The 16,678-nt window shown below is 42.0% G+C and overlaps 1 protein-coding gene across 3 annotated transcripts in view; it reads right to left on the reverse strand.

Annotated features, from left to right (window-relative positions):
- GGNBP2 (gametogenetin binding protein 2) overlaps window positions 1-12,356 on the reverse strand; it is a 73,233-nt gene extending 60,877 nt beyond the window's left edge. The window contains exons 1-2 of one of the 3 annotated variants that reach the window (XM_030222647.1): window positions 12,109-12,356; window positions 10,459-10,591 (exon numbers count right to left, since the gene is read on the reverse strand). In XM_030222647.1, the coding sequence (XP_030078507.1) occupies window positions 10,459-10,551 (93 nt within the window). In that variant the 5' untranslated portion in view covers window positions 10,552-10,591; window positions 12,109-12,356. Of the gene's footprint in view, window positions 1-10,458; window positions 10,592-12,001; window positions 12,075-12,108 lie in introns of those variants that run through there. The other 2 variants (XM_030222648.1, XM_030222646.1) reach the window with 2 other exon arrangements.
- Between the last annotated feature and the right edge of the window lie 4,322 nt (window positions 12,357-16,678).

Consider the following 16,678-nt stretch of genomic DNA (forward strand, 5'->3'; position numbering starts at 1 on the left):
CAGTGGTATTCAAAGAAAATTAGAAGGAACAGAATATATATTGGTCAAATCTAAGGCTTTGATGTAGCTCAAAGTATTATATTGTTATACTGAGCTCCTAAGAACAATAAGGACACACCTGATGTCCACAATATGGATAAGACCCAGATCTATAGGCAGTCATGGAAGAGAGAGACTTAGATTTAGTGATGGTCACGGAGACATGGTACACAGGGTACCATTATTGGGATATAGTTATATTGGGCTGCTGCCTACTCAAGGAGGACAGTGTAGGAAGAAAACCGAAGGTCATACACATATAAAAAATGAACACTAAAGCAACCGAACTATAGCACTTCTGAAGTAAGGAAGATACACTATGGGTTAACTTGGAAAAAGGGAATGAAACATCTATACTGGTATGCTGGCTTTCATTAACTACCACAGATAACAGGAAGAGACGATAGGCAATGAAATAGAAAAACTGTAAAAATAGTCGAGAGCCAAAATGAAAATGGAAGAAAAAAATAACAGTAAACAGGGAGGACAAGACCTATGTTTAAAGATATGTTAGTGTGAGAAGGAACTGAAAAAGTGGTACTATGAAACTAGAGGTGAAGGGGAGAATATGTAAAGACCCATAAGGAAAAAGTGGAATAGCTCAACAAATATCTGTTTGGGGTTCACTGACAAAGGGTGGGAAGCAGGAATGCAGAAAATAAAACACAAACAGGAATGAAGTGAAATTGATTGCAGATTAATTTCAGAAGACTAGCTCCCCTGTTTTATTTATTTAGATTTTGCTCACACCTTTATCAGTAGTAGCTCAAGGTGAGTTACATTCAGGTACACTGGATATTTCTCTGTCCCAGGAGGGCTCACAATCTAAGTTTCAATCAGGGACACACCTGAGACAATGCTTGAATACATGACACTTCATACTTGACCTTTGGTCTGATACAGTGTGGCAGTTCTTGTGCATGCAGAGCATGTTTACATTTAATTAATAAGAAACCTCCCCTCCAATAGATGCAGACCATAACTAGCACATTTTCTCCATGAAAGTTGCTATACAAAAATATATATGTCATACACATTTCTATATATTCTGATTCTCATGCCATCTCAGTAATAGCAACATAAACCTCTCCACTACCAGGCACAGTGTGAAATACAAAACCTTAAAAAAAAAAAAATCCTAACTCAGCCTACATATAGCAGACCTACCATACAACTATAGTATTACTTTATCCAGATTTGCCGTACCTCCTTTGCTAATGGCAGATCAAAGCGGTTTACAGTTTAAAAACAGAAAAATTTAGAGAAAAAGAACTGCAAGACTGATAGGAAAGTGTAATTCCAGTTATACAATGCTAGATTAGTCCCAAGAGTGAGAAGCAAGAGGAGGAAATAGAATAAAGCAAGGCATAGAAGAGGAAAGAGACAAAGGAAGAAAAAAAGATAACAGCAGAATACCCAGCAATACCCTAACAGTAGGAGATCGCACCTAACCTAAGGAGGAGAGGAAAGCGCCAGGTTTTTAAAGCAGATTTGAAATTAAGGGAAGGTTCAGTTTGACATCACTGCGGAAACCCAGGCCAAAGTATCGGCCTGCTTATCCGACATTGCTGCCTGGATGTCCAACCGCCACCTGAAACTGAACATGGCCAAGACCGAACTTATTGTCTTCCCACCCAAACCCACTTCTCCTCTCCCTCCACTCTCTATCTCAGTTGATAACACCCTCATCGTCCCCGTCTCATCTGCCCACAACCTCGGTGTCATCTTCAACTCCTCCCTCTCCTTCTCTGCGCATATCCAGCAGATAGCCAAGACCTGTCACTTCTTCCTCTATAACATTAGCAAAATTTGCCCTTTCCTCTGAGCACACCACCCAATCTCTCATCCACTCTCTCATTACCTCTCGCCTTGACTACTGCACCTACTCCTCACTGGCCTCCCACTCAGCCATCTATCCCCCCTTCAGTCCGTCCAGAACTCTGCTGCCCGTCTTATCTTCCGCCTCGACCGATATACTCATATCACCCCTCTCCTCAAGTCACTTCACTGGCTTCCGATCAGGTACCGCATACAGTTCAAGCTTCTCCTACTAACCTACAAATGCACTCGATCTGCAGCCCCTCCTTACCTCTCTACCCTCATCTCCCCTTACGTCCCTACCCGTAACCTCCGCTCCCAAGACAAATCCCTCCTTTCAGTACCCTTCTCCACCACTGCCAACTCCAGGCTCCGCCCTTTCTGCCTCGCCTCACCCCATGCTTGGAACAAACTCCCTAAGCCCATACGCCAGGCCCCCTCCCTGCCCATCTTCAAGTCCTTGCTCAAAGCCCACCTCTTCAATGTCGCTTTCGGCACCTAACCACTACATCTCTACTCAAGAAATTTAGACTGCCCCAACTTGACATTTCGTCCTTTAGATTGTAAGCTCCTTTGAGCAGGGACCGTCCTTCTTTGTTAATTTGTACAGCGCTGCGTAACCCTAGTAGCGCTCTAGAAATGTTAAGTAGTAGTAGTAATGTAACGCAGAAGGGAGTTCCATAGAAATGGATCCATATAAAAAAGGCCCTTTGGTGGAATCTAGATTCAAACAACATGAATCCTTTCTATGAATAGGCCGAATTGCAAATATTATATGGGGCCCTAGAATACTAATACACCTACTACTGGTAAACAGAATAAGTGGACTGCTACAGCGTTCTACACAGAAACTACACGCGAACAGAATACCACACCTTAGTCACACATAAAACAAACAGAACCTCAACAAATACAGAACAAGAGATCACAAATTAGAAATGGAAATGCAAAGACAAAAATTGAACTGGGAACTCCAAGTCGTCAGACAGGTACCACAATATAGGAGAAAGAAAACAGAAATGCATTTCCAACACAATGCAAAAACACCATGATGCACATTGCCCAGAGCTAATATATTCCACCTAATAAATTCAAAAAAAGCACTTTTTTTCTACCTTTGATGTCTGGGCATTTTATTTTTCTAAGCATGTTGGTCCCAGTTTCTCTTTTCTGCTCTCTTTCCAGTGGGTGCTGTCCATTTGACCTTTCCCCATGTTTCTCTTATCTTCTTCCCTCAATACAGCCATCTTCGATATATTTCCTCTCTCTTTTCTGTCTGCCAACTCAAATTTTACCCTCTCACTCTTCGGTCCTCCAACTATATTTCACCTATCAACTTTCCATTTCCTCCTCTCACACTCTAGTTCTCCTGCCTCATTCCTTCCCTGGCCTCCTATTCTGTTCTCTTTCACCCACTCCCCCAATACTGCACTTCTACCTACTGTACTCAACATTCTCCTCTCACTCATCTCCCTGTCCCCTCCCCCCCCCAGGGTCCAGCAACTCCCTGCCCATTGTCCCTATCCTCTCCACCCCCAGGGTTCAGCAACTCCTTGCCACCTTCTCCCTCCACCTCTATGGTATGGCAACTCTGTCCTCCATCTATCCCCTTCCCTCTCAATGTTTAACAGAAAACCAAGCTTGGCAGCAGCTAAATCACAACCCATGTGGAGCAGGCCAAGATGGCAAATCACACACTGGAACTGAAAGCCTACTAAGTGCAGTTTACCACCTATACAACCTAGGAAGGAGCACAGCATGAAGATTTGTGTAAGTCCAGTTCCCCTCCACTAGAATCTCTCCAGTTCCCTCACGCAAGGTCTTGCACCCCTCCCTCTCCCTGCACCTCCTCCCAACAGGTCCAGCAACTCTACCTCCCTATTCGCTATGGATCCAGTACCCTTTCCCTCATTCTCCCTCAGCCCCTGCCTCCACCTCCCTGGCCCAGGAAACCAGAGTACTTTAGCGGTAGCAGCGGAAGTAATACGCTGCCTGGGCCAACCTGGATCCTTGCCTCTGCCACATCTTGCTCACGCATAAACAGGAAGTTACATCAGAAAATTAAATTTTAAAAAATGCTTTGTGTGCCAGCCCCACACTACACCAGTTGAGAACTGCTGCTCTACAGAAATGGGGAAAAAAGGCAATATCTGAGAAGCTGTGTATACAAATGCCTGCAGTATGACAAATAAGACTCTGGATCTAGAGGCTGTGATAACGAGGCTAACCTGGATTTAGTGGTAGTCAAGGAGACATGGTTCACTGAGAACCATGTCTGGAATATAATTGTATCTGGCTAAAATCTATTCAGGAAGGATAAGGTGGAAAGAAGGGGAGGAGGAGTGGCAATATACGTTAAACATAATATTAAAACAATAGAATTGTAGAACAAGAGGTAAGGAGGAGGCACTGTAGATTAGTTTGGCAAGAAGGACTAGAACAGGCTTCCTTCAGAGGCAGAAGTGGAGAGAGATTTGGGACATTCTGACTGTGGTGCTATCTGTAAGTAGAGAGATCCTGGATTTCTACAGGAAGAACTATTCCAGCAGTTGGTAATTAAACCCATGCAAAATGGGGCCATACTGGACCTAATGCTTAAGCAGGGAGAGAGATTATCTGATATTAAAGTGGGTGATCACTGGATGTTGTGGTTCCATTTTAAGGCATGTGTGGAGAGAGTTCATTCAAAAGCATAGTTCTAGATTTCAAAAACGCCATCTTTTTCAAGATGAAGGAACACCTCAATGAATTTTTTGCTGGATAGAAACATCTGGGAGAAGTAGAAGTGTGCAAAAACAGAGAACAGCTATTTTAAGGGTTATAAACCTTGCTAGAAAGTGAATAAACGAGAAAAAAAAGAAAGCAGTTTTGCTTCTTTTGAAAAGAAGTAGCTGAAAAGGAAAAAAAAAAAAAAAAAAGAAGAGGTTAGACTTCATAAACTGCAAGAGACTGCAGAAAAAGGAAGCCGGGCGATATCTGGGAAAGCTAAAGAAGCTGCTAGTCAGGAAAGCAAAAATGCAAACAGATGAAACTACCCAATACAGAAAAAGGGGAGGGGGGGGGAGGAGGTTTAACATTTTCTAGGTATGTTAGTGATAGGAGGCAGTGCAAAAGTGACATTGTGAGAAGAGTGAAAGGCAGGAAGACGAGGATTAAGCAGAATGCTGAACAAAATATTTCTGTTCTGTGTTCAGATGAAGGGCTGTAAGTAGAACCGCATGGGCTCTAAAATGACTGACTAGGTTAGAAACTGGTTTAGTGGGAGGCATCCAAGCATGGTGCTTGAGTTCACTCCAAGGAAAGGGACATCACTAGCAGTGTGCATCCTCAGTCCAGTTCTAAGTGACACTGCAAAAAAGACAAATCAGGAGATATGCCCTTTTGCAGATGATACCAATATCAGTAGCAGGACAGACACACTGGAAGCTGGAAAATATGAGGGACCTAGTGAAACTTGAGGAACGGTCTAAAGTTTAGCAGTTAAAAAGTCTAACTCACCTACACTGTTTTACATTCCTTCTGGTTCAGTAGAAATTTTCCTGTTCCCTGATGGCTTTCAATCTAAGTTTCTATCTGAAGCAATGGTTAAGTGAATTGCCCGAGGTCACTGGGTCACTAGCTGGAAGATGCTGATCACTTATGTAATGCCAACTTTAAAATGGGTTCTGGGGTGATCTGGGAAAGTACAGCCCATGCTACCAATCCCAGAGAAAGCAGTTTCTTCCCCACGTGTATCTCAATACTATGGACTTTCCTCCAGGAAAGCTCTGACCCAGTATAGCTATTCTTATGTTCTTATTTGCAAACTGTATTATAAGCAAGGGCTATCTTCTTTCCTTATGGATAATGTTCTCTGATCAGTTATTAGCTGGTTAAGACACAGACTAGCATGTTTGACTGAATATGTATATGCAAACAGGAGAAGAAACCAACAATCCAATCACTTTTCTAGATATTTCTTTATGTCTCATTTATATACAAACTAGTAAAAAAGCCCCGTTTCTGATGCAAATGAAACGGGGGCTAGCAATGTATTCTTCTGTGTGCATGTGGGAGTGTGTGTGTCCCTGCACTCTGGCCTCTCTCCCCTCCTCCCTCTGAGTCCTTCACTGTTACAGAGGCAGCGATTTGATTTCGTGCTCTGCTGTTTTCCTTCACTGACTGTGTTACAGAGAGGGCGGGGCAGACACATAGGGAAACTGGATATCTCGCCCCCTTCACACTTCTGGCTGGAGGCTTCATAGAACGTTGGTTTTGCCTTTTATATAGAGAGATTACTTTTCTATCTGTATACTAAAAATGTTTCTAAAGGATGAAAAAAAAAATGTATGCATACTTAGTGGAATCTGAGAATTTGAGCTCAGAGGGAACACAAAGATAATACAGTCTTGATTATCCGACCTTCGCTAATCCGACCATCCGGCATATCCAACAGACTCCTCCCAGTGATGTCACTACATTGCTGTTAAGAAGTGCGCAGATTCTCTTCTTGTTTTCCGGCTTCACACACTGCTGGTTAGTGTTAATATACAATACTATATTTTAAATACAGATACTCTATGCCTGTTCTTTATGCATAAAGTATGTTTTCTGTGTATTTTTTTAAAGGGGTTACCATTGTTTTCCATATCATCCGACTTTTCACTTATCCAACAATGGCTCAGTCCCGTTTACATTGGATAATCGAGACTGTACTATAGTTGGTTTAAATGGCCTTCCCTGCTGGAGATCATGATGAAGGCATCACCTGCAACAGGATTTCATGGATGAAGTAATTACCTCAGAACCGGACACTGAGGAAATGACAGCAAAAGTGTATATTATTCACCATGAAAGTTTTGAAAAATGTACTTCTCCTCCTTCCCATAACTACTGCTGCAACTAACTTTTCTTTCCTCCTAACCCCTCTTTACTACTTATACATTTTCTCTCTGTTCTTTTCTCTTTTTGATAAAGATGCAAACCACTTTGGCAGACAATAAAGGCAGCATAGCAAAATGTTTAAATAAACATACTAGAGAAAGCAACAACATATTGATGGTAAGAGAATGGCTTCATTTACTCTTACAGATGTTCAGATTTGTGGTTTTCAGATTAAAAAATGGGCATGTCCTATTACTAAAAAGCAGATACTTGTTGATACGGAAGTCATCAGTAGAACGAAATGATATCTGGTAAGCTTAAACCCTAATACTACTCAACAGCAAAGCAATAACTAGTCAAATACAATACCTTAAAATTTGAAATGAAATTTGATTATATTTGTTTCAAGTCTTACATGTGCACAGGAAATCTAGAAATAACATGAAGATTGTATGCCATGTCAATAATGGCAAACATCAACATTCTAACCCCCCCCCCCCCCCCGTTTACTAAGCCACGCTAGAAGCTGCTACACGGCAATGCCGACACAGCCCATTCAAAGGGGGGGGGGGGGTAAGCCAAGGATAAAATAAGGAAAAAGGCATAAATTGTTTTAAACTCAGGTATGATGAAGTGTCAAACAGTCACCAGAACTTCATTTCCCATGAAGAGCTGTGCCGTTTGAGAGACAGCAGAACAAGCTCTAAATGCAATACAGTCCAGAGGGCGGCTACAAAAATGATCATGATCTTCGTCATAACACTTATGGGGACAGATTTAAAGATCTCAATATGTACTTTGGAAAAAAGGCAGGAAAGGGGATATTTGATAGAGACATTTAAATACATATGAGGCATAAATGCACAGGAGGCAAATCTCTTTCAACTGAAAGGAAGCTCTGGAACAAAGGGGTATAGGATGAAGGTGAAAGGGGATAGACTCAGAAGTAACCTGAGGAAATACTTCTTCACAGAAAGGGTGGTGAATTTGTGGAACAGCCTCCTAGTGGAAGTAATGGAGACAAAAACAATATCTGAATTCAAGACAGCTTGGGACAAGTTGATAGTGTAAAGGAGAGTAGATGGAACGGATGGGCAGACTGGATAGGCCATATAGTCTTTATTTCCCTACATTTTTCTGTTTTTCTACCATTCTCGGTTGTGAGGAGTACATCAGTACAGGTATGATCCAGGAATAATATACATGAAGTATCTTATAGGTGCATTCTGTGTCATTTCAGAACAAAAGGGCCTGTTTACTACACTGTACTAACTGCTTAAAGCCTGACAGGGAATGGGTGGAGAACACAGTTAATGCATGCTAATTTACTGCATGTTAACTGTAGTTAATGCAATACTCAGCTAAACCTATTAAGGCAGCACTAACTGCATTAAGTGGGGACAGATTAACACAGAATAAAATCACTTCCTCTATGTTACGGTAATTGTATGGAAAGATGCTGGGAATTACCTACAATTAATGCAAAGGTTCTGAGAAAACCTTACCACACTTCAGTAAAAGGCCCCTGAATAAGTTAGTTTGACTTCATGCTAAGCACCATCATCTAAAACCTTGTTACTGTCTCACCTCAGATGATTAGATAGCAAGAAGCTCTCCAACAAAACAGCCACTGAGAGAGAAGCCAGCATAAGAAGGGATCTACAAAAACTGGAAAACTAGCTGAATGCTTTGCATTTAAGCTTTAATGAGAAGAAATACAGAGTAATTTATTTGGGGAACAGGAATCCAAAATAAACAGTATGCAATAAAGTGGGTAGGTTGATGGCGCATGGACAAGGAGAGAAACCATGGGTCAAACGTGTGAGGAACTCAAGGTAGCAAAACAATGTGATAGGATTGTGGCCAAAGCCAAAGGAATACTGAGCTGCATAGAAACAGGATTGAACAGCAGAAAAAAGGAACTTAACATCTCTATACATGTCATTGGTACGGCTTAACCTGGAATTCTGTGTTTGGTCTTAGAGGCCAGTCCTCAGGAAAGCAACTAAAATGGCAGAGAGTTTGTGCCAGAAGACATAAGAGAAAGGACTGGAGGACCTAAATATACACAGCCTAGAGAAAAGAAGGAATAGGGTAGATACGAAACAGATGTTTAAATTCTTAGGAAAAGTGAACCTTAGGAAAAGTGAACATTCAAAAAATTTAGGAGATATAATATGAAGCAATATACAGAGGACCCCTAAAAGGTAAAAGGATGAAAACTAAGCATTGAGTGTTTCAGCTCTAAACAGCAGTGAGTTTTACACTTTTTAAGAAAGCACTGATTTCAAGAGAAGTAGTTGCTTCTCTATGCAAGTTAACCTTCAACACTAAGAGGCCCTTTTACCAAACAGCGGTAAAACGTGGCCTTAGCCCTCATTTACGGGGTCACTCCTGTGCAGTAAATCCATTTTTTCTGCTGGGGTAAAATGGCCGATTTTCCTAGTTTTCGTATTAATGGCCAAAAACTAACTTTCCCATTAGCGTTATGAGTCCCTACCGCCACCTGCTTTGCGGAAAGTAGGAACTCATGCACTAAACCTGCGATAGGTAGCACGCGTACATCCCCAAATTACACAAGAAGCCTTGGCGCACCCCATGGTAAGCCATGTTTTGCTGCGGTAAGCATGCATTAGTGCTTACTGCACCTTTGTAAAAGTGCCCCTAAACACCTTACAAAGCAGACAGGATGGACAATTGTGGTCTTTACCTGCCATATGTTAATATTTCACTATATTCTAATAGCATTTCTAGCCTAGGAGAGGGCCACGAGTTCCTTAGGAATAGAGAATCAACCTTGAAAGGAGCTGGGTTGACTGAAATTCTGCAAATTATTAAAGACGTGGTTATTCATGGCATAAAACTAGCAGACCGATTATATTAGTCAGTTTGATATGCTAAATGGAGATTTAAGTGCTTATAACTATTTTATATGGTGTTTTACTAGATCTAATTTTTTTTTCAATGTAAGAATTGAAAATTTTAAAAGGTTCTTGTCTGCTACTGAGTCAAAGTATGATCTGGATCAGTATTACATAAAAATGTAAAAATAAAAAAATTAAGAAAGCTATAAATCTGGAATCTGGAAGAACAAGCATTTTGGAAAGGCTTAGTTTCCTAAAGACAATACATGTGTGCTTCAGCTGTTAAGACTAAAAAATACAACATATAAAGCATGTGATCTGTATCAAACACATGCATAATTAACATGAAACTATCACCAACAACTTCATAAAATACAGACCTAGTCAACTTAAGAGTTTTGACTGTGCAAAACACTACAACCCAAAAACTACAATTTTATTATACATTAACAACAAATACATGGTAATCTGAAAGCTCAAAATAACAAATACATAAAAACCCAAATTTATTATTCACAGGAAATATTTGTAAAAGCAAAACCCTAAACTGACTATCCCATTTTTTAAAAATATGATAGAACCATTTATAAAGTCGCGATTTTTCCCCCACAAAATTTGTATGTATTTATTAAGCACCCAAACTAACTCCTATACGTCTCAAAATCACAATTTGCCTAAAATATTTGGAAGAATAGGAAGTAAACGAGAGGCCTGTTATTTAGGCTGAGGCCTCGCCTAGCAGTTGCAACATGCCCTTTGCTTCATATTCTGCTTTGGACTTGATTTGACGTCTTACCCCCAAACATAAGCTTTACACTTGTCAGCCGAACTGGCTAATGCACAAATAAACTCTCCAAATACCCCAGGGCCTCACCGTCAGCGTATCGTCGATGAAGAGAGGGATCTGCCGTTTCTCGAAGGAAAATTCTTCCTCCCCGTCTCTGCAAACTGCCACCAGCCGCGCCATGTCTGCTGCTGCTTCTCGCTGCTCCTCTTCCAGCCTGAGCCTGAAAACAGCCAAGCACAGCCAGTGTCGTAAAAAAAAAAAAAAAATACCCAACCCTTCCCATCGCATCCTCTGATCTGCTCATCCGCCGCCGCACTTTCAGCTCTCAAATCCCCCGCCACCCCCAAACAAAAATACACAGCTGCAGAAATCAGCATGTTTAAATTAATATAAGAAAATACAACAAGAAATCGCATCTGCTTCCTCAGTTCAAAAACAATGTTTTATGGCAGAATCATTTCTTTAACGCGTCAAATTGAAAAGCGAATCTACAAATGTGAATTCCAAAATTATTTTCTCTCCATAGCAACTATTAGGATGGGAGTACTAGGGCAAGAAGAGACAGGTTTAGTAGATTTTAAGTATAATATTTAATAAACGAAGGTGGTTCTTTTTGGATGTCTAGATCATTGATTGAGTTTACTTGCCCCCTTCCTTTGCCTCTGAAAACCGGAATAACCTTGTGGGGGTGCTGTTTGGTCATCTAGACCTTGAAGGCCAAGGGGTAGTTGCTCTGATCATGGCAGGGTCCGGGTAGAATTTATAACCTTTGGAGAAGCTACACCTCCCCATAGAGGCATGGCACAATTTAAGCCACCGGTATTGTCAGGAGCTAAAGACGAAAAGGCATGTCCCCAACCCACGTCTAGTCCAATCTGATAACAATAATAAGAACACAAATAGGACATGAACATCAGGCTTAGTGCTGACAGCACACAGGGGACAAGTCGCAGGAAAAAAGGTTAGACAATAGTCCCCTCCCAGGCGTAAATTTATCATAAACAATGTAATATTCACCAACCCCAGAGATTAAACAGAGAGGGATCTACCTCCCTTACCACACCAGCAGCAAAGTTCCCAGGATAGCTTCATTTGTGCAAGCTTATTTGTTTTTTACAATACGAACTCTACCGTACTACAGGCTACCAATTATTTAAAAAAATGTATATTTTATATCCAAGTCAAGGCCCCAAATAACATAACTATAAGGCTTTTATTTTATTGTAATGATCTCTGTAAAACAGCAGAAACCAGTTTCCCATAGAAGAAAACGCAGCCTGAAAAAGCTTGTCAACACTAGTCAGACCCCGATGGACAAGAAATCACCGACATATTCACAATCACCCTACGTTTCACACACTACAGAACTTTTTTCTTTTCACGTGGCAACATTGCTGTTATTAATTGGATATAACTTTTTATGCGATCTGCTGCACATACTCCAGACAGAAAGCAGTAGGAACAAAAAGTTTCCCATGTCAACAGCTAGCTTTCAAACAGCAGGGCCGAGATTTCCATTAAAGCGCGCCTATCACCTCTCCTTTTGCTTTTATATAATTTTTAATGGGGTGGGGGGGGGGGGGGGTTTAGTAGAGGACTAATTGCCAGGAATCGGACCTTGGTACACCACCTTATCGTGAGACATCGGGAGCCAGCTAACCGACAGCGACGACGCGTGCCTCCTCCTCCCCCCCGGTCACAGATAGATAGGCAGAGGGGCACGCCGCTTCTTGTTACCTGCTGGGGACGGATCGGAGCTGGTGAAAATTTTGTGTTTTGGGGGGGATGGGGAGCTGGGAGGGGGTTAGTTTGTTGTCAGGCGTTCACTGTTGCTTTCTCTGGAACTTAAGTTTTAGGCCGCTGAGTTACGGGAACCTGCTTCCGACTTTTACCGTCAATTCGAATTTACAAAAAAGACATGGAAGTCTCAGGCGCGAGGGACGAAGCACGCAATTACCCTTCCGCCGCCGGCGTATTTACCGCGAAAAAGAGGAAAGAACGAAGAAGTCACTAGTCAAGTCCGTGGCGGGGCGTGTTCTGTTGCAAAGTTGAGAGTATTACTGTGCTCTAAAAATGTGGGTTTTAACGGTGTTTATGCTTATTTCAAACTGATTTTTGTTACAATCTGATTTTTACTGTTACAGTGTTGTTTTCAGGGCGAGATTAAAAAAAAGATAAATGTAATAGCAATGTCGCAGTTACTACCTTTTGACCTCACTCACTCAATCCAACCAAGGGGCCTTACATCAACTAATAGTAGTCCCGGATCTATAGTGATGTCAAAAGCATGTGACAAGACGAGCTGGAAGGGGGCGGAGCCACAAGTGGAGGGAGGAACCGGCGCAGGGCGACGTCGGTCGTAGGAAATGGTACTTTGTGGGGGGGAGTTCGGTGCCTTGTTTTGAACGTAAACTAGCTGGGCTTTTTTTTTAGGTGTGGTTCTCAGGGTTTGTAGTTTGCCAATTTTTAAACAAACTTTTTGTCAGCAGAGGAAATAATCAAGGGAGGGATAATGATCTACTAGATCAGCAGGTTTAGAGACAGTCTAGGTTGGACTTGTTAAAATTTCTGTTTGGGTGTGGATTAGGGCCTAGGCCTAGCTAAAATAAGTATTTAGTAAAACAATAGGCTTAATCAAAATTAAATGCTGAGGTTTGATTAACCAAGATGAGTTAATCTAATTTATACCTAGAACTAAAAGAGATTTTAAATATATATAAAAGACTATGATTTTTGGATGCTGTAAATCTATGTAAAAGCATAAATTATGCATCTAAGGAGCTGATGCTCAAAGCTGGGGGCTAAAGACCACAATGCAACAGTGCAGAAGCAGTGAAAATGCAAAGGCATATCTAAGTGATGCTTGAAGCTAATTATATTTTTAATGTTTATGCACAGTTAAATCATGCTATTAAACCAAACATGCCTGACGTGCACATGGGTTTTGCAGTAAGCACAGCTCTTGTGCGCAGATCCAGATGAAATTGGAAGTTCAAGTACACATTGATGCTATTCTATGCTTGTAAGTATTAGCCTTTCAAAAATGGTTTGCACTTTAAATTTTTGAAAGGCTTACATTTAAAAGCACAGATAAAACAGGTACAGATTTCACTTCAGGTTTTGCTTGGACTCGTGCATATGTTTCTCACTTTGGCACATACAAAAAATGGCACTTCAGTCTGAAACATTAATAAGAAATCTTCTTAAAACCCATAATTCTGCCTTAATTTTCTCTGTGCATTATGAAGGAACTAGTAAATAAGCCCTGTTTCTGACACAAATGAAACGGGCGCTAGCAAGAGTTTCCTCGGAGTGTGTATGTTCCAGAGAGTGTGTGCCAGAAAGAGTGAATGTGCGAGTGTCTATGTGTGTGTGTCAGAATGAGAGCGTGTGTGAGTGCGTATGTGAGACAGTATGTGTGCGATACACAGACTCTGTGAGACTGAGTGTGAGAGTGACTGACACAGAGAGTGAATGTGAGACATAGTGTGAGAGACAGAGTGAAAGATACTGACTGTGAGATAAGAGTGTGTGTGACAGAGATACCTCCCCTCCTCCATATGTGGTGTAGGGACCCCCTCTCCCTCCCCTCTGGTCTCAGGACCCCCTGCTCCTCCCCCCTCCGTGGTTGGCAGCAGTGTGTGTGAGTGAGCCTGGGTACAAGTGTGTCTGAGAGTGTGTGTCCTCTGTGCCCTGCTCCCCTCCACGCACCCAGCAATTCTCCTCTGTCCCCTGCCCCCCCCCTGCAGCCACCCAACAATTGTCGTATTCCCTGCCCCCCTCCAGCCACCCAGCGATTCTCCTCTCTCCGCTGCCCCCCTTGAGCCATCCAGCGATTCTTCTTTCCCCTGCCCCCCCTTCAGCCACCCAGCGATTCTCCTGTCCCCTGCCCCCCCTTCAGCCACCCAGCGATTATGCTCTCCCCTGCCCCCTACAGCCATCCAGCGATTCTCCTGTCTCCCCTACCCCCCTCCAGCCACCCAGCGATTCTCCTCTCTCCGCTGCCCCCCTTCAACCACCCGATTCTCCTCTGTCCCCTGCCCCCCTCCAGCGATTGTCCTCTGTCCCCTGCTCCCCTCCCCTGTCCTGTTTTGGTCCGTCGAAGTGGCGGCATTATTGAAAGCCCTGGCCGTCTGCATCCTTCGATTTCATTCCCTCAGTCCTCCTGCTTACCAGCCCTTGACATCATAACGTATTAACTTCTGTAGCCTGTCTGTCTCCAGCCTTCGATTTCGTTCCCTCACCAGTCCTGCCTTCAGATTCCCTGCCCTCGACGCCATGACGTTTTGACGCGAGGGTGGTGTCCGCCCTCGACGTCATCTCGTTTTGACGCAAGGGCGGGGCAGAGAGAGATGTGACACCAGTACGAACCCTTCACTGAAGCCACGGAGTCAGCTTCAGAACGTTGGAGGTGCGTTTTATTATAGTAGATGAGAAATCTTCTTAAAACCCTTAATGCTGCCTTAATTTTTCTGTGTGCATTATGAAGAAATACTTACTTCACTTACATCCATTTCATTAAATGTCAATATAACTTGCAGCCATCTTAACCGCTGCTCGAGCCCTCTGTGCACACTAATTTGCTCACACATCCGGGGCTAGCTGCTTTTTACTGCTGCCATTAGTTTTGAGCATCAGCCTCTTAAGAGTGCAAAACACTATTATCCACCTATGAAAACACTGGGGAGGGGATGGGGGAGTACTTAGATTTCACAAGTAGGTTCAGAGCTAACAAGAAGCTGTATGAATGGCTATTATGGAATACCAGATAACTAAACTGAATAGAAAAGATGTTAAAGAAAACTTTAATTTAAAACAGGGGCATGTTAGGATACAAACATTCTAATATGTAGCAGGTTTTAATGGAATAAGGAAATGTAGAGTCTTCTGGTGGAAATGGAAAAATGTTTCACTTTGTTTCAATTTTTCTATTTCATCTGTTTTAGCAGTTTTGGAGGCATATCTTGCTAAGGATGTAAAAAGACTTGAATGCAAAGAAAAGCTACAAAAATGAAATTGGATTTGCGTTACAAGTCATATGAGAGACTTAATGACCTGAACATGTTTACCCTGGAAGAAAGGAGAAACAGGGGTGATATGATACAAACATTCAAATATTTGAAAGTATTAATCTGCAAACAAACCTTTTCCGGAGATGGGAAGGCGGTAGAACTAGAGGACATGAATTAAGGTTGAAAAGGGGGGCAGACTCAGGAAAAGTATCAGGAAGTATTTTTTCATGGAGAGGGTGGTGGATACTTGGAATGCCCTCCCATGGGAGGTGGTGGAGATGAAAAAGGTAATGGAATTCAAAAATGCATGGGATAAACACGAATCCTGTTCAGAAGGGATGAATCCACAGAAGCTTAGTGGAGATTGGGTGGCAACACTGGTAACTGGGAAGCAAAGCTAGTGCTAGTCATACTTCTACAGTCTGTGCCCTGAAAATGGCAAGGACAAATCAAGATCAGGTATACATATAAAGTAGTACATACAATGAGTTTATCTTGTTGAGCAGACTGGATGGACCGTACAGGTCTTTATCTGCCATCATCTACTATGTTATGTAAAAAATAAAAATTTGTGTTTGGAAATAACATGCTTTTGCTCTGTTTTAAGATTTATTATTAGATTCTTTTAAATATCACCTTTCTGAGGTACAATCACAGGTTCACATATTGCATTCAGGTACTTTCTCTGTCCCTAGTGCGTTCACAATCTAAGGGCCATGTTGGCGTGCGCTAACACTAGAAACACCCATAGGAATATATGGGTGTTTCTAGCATTCGCGCACGCCAAAAATTAGTACATGTTAAAAATACTAGCGTGTCTTAGTAAACAGGGCCCTTAGTTTTGTGTGACTTGCCCAGGATCAAAAGAAACTGCAGTGGGAATTGAACCCAGTTCCATAGGTTCTCAGCCTATTACACTAACTATTAGGCTATGACAGTTTGTCCCTAGAGTTTTTCATAGAAAAATCAATTGGACAAGGGGGTAATAACATGAAGCCCTAAACAGGGAGGTTCAGGAAATATTTAATTGAGAGTGGTGTCTGGAATAAACTTTCAATAGAAACAATGATGTCCATAATGTAACAGAACTTTAACAATCCAGAGACAGATATAAAGGGCAGTAGTAAGAACATGAATTTGAGAATGGGTAAAGGACGTAGGGGTTGGGAGGCCTATCTTTTAGTTTAAGTATGGGAAGTTGTATGCTCATGTACCCAACATGGTAAAGGATGAATGGCTAACAGGTGGTCAAGCTCTTATAGCTGACAGCAGGAAGGTAGCCTTAACCTAAAAAA

Source organism: Microcaecilia unicolor, chromosome 13 (assembly GCF_901765095.1).
Source record: "Microcaecilia unicolor chromosome 13, aMicUni1.1, whole genome shotgun sequence".
Taxonomy (NCBI): Eukaryota; Metazoa; Chordata; class Amphibia; order Gymnophiona; family Siphonopidae; genus Microcaecilia; species Microcaecilia unicolor.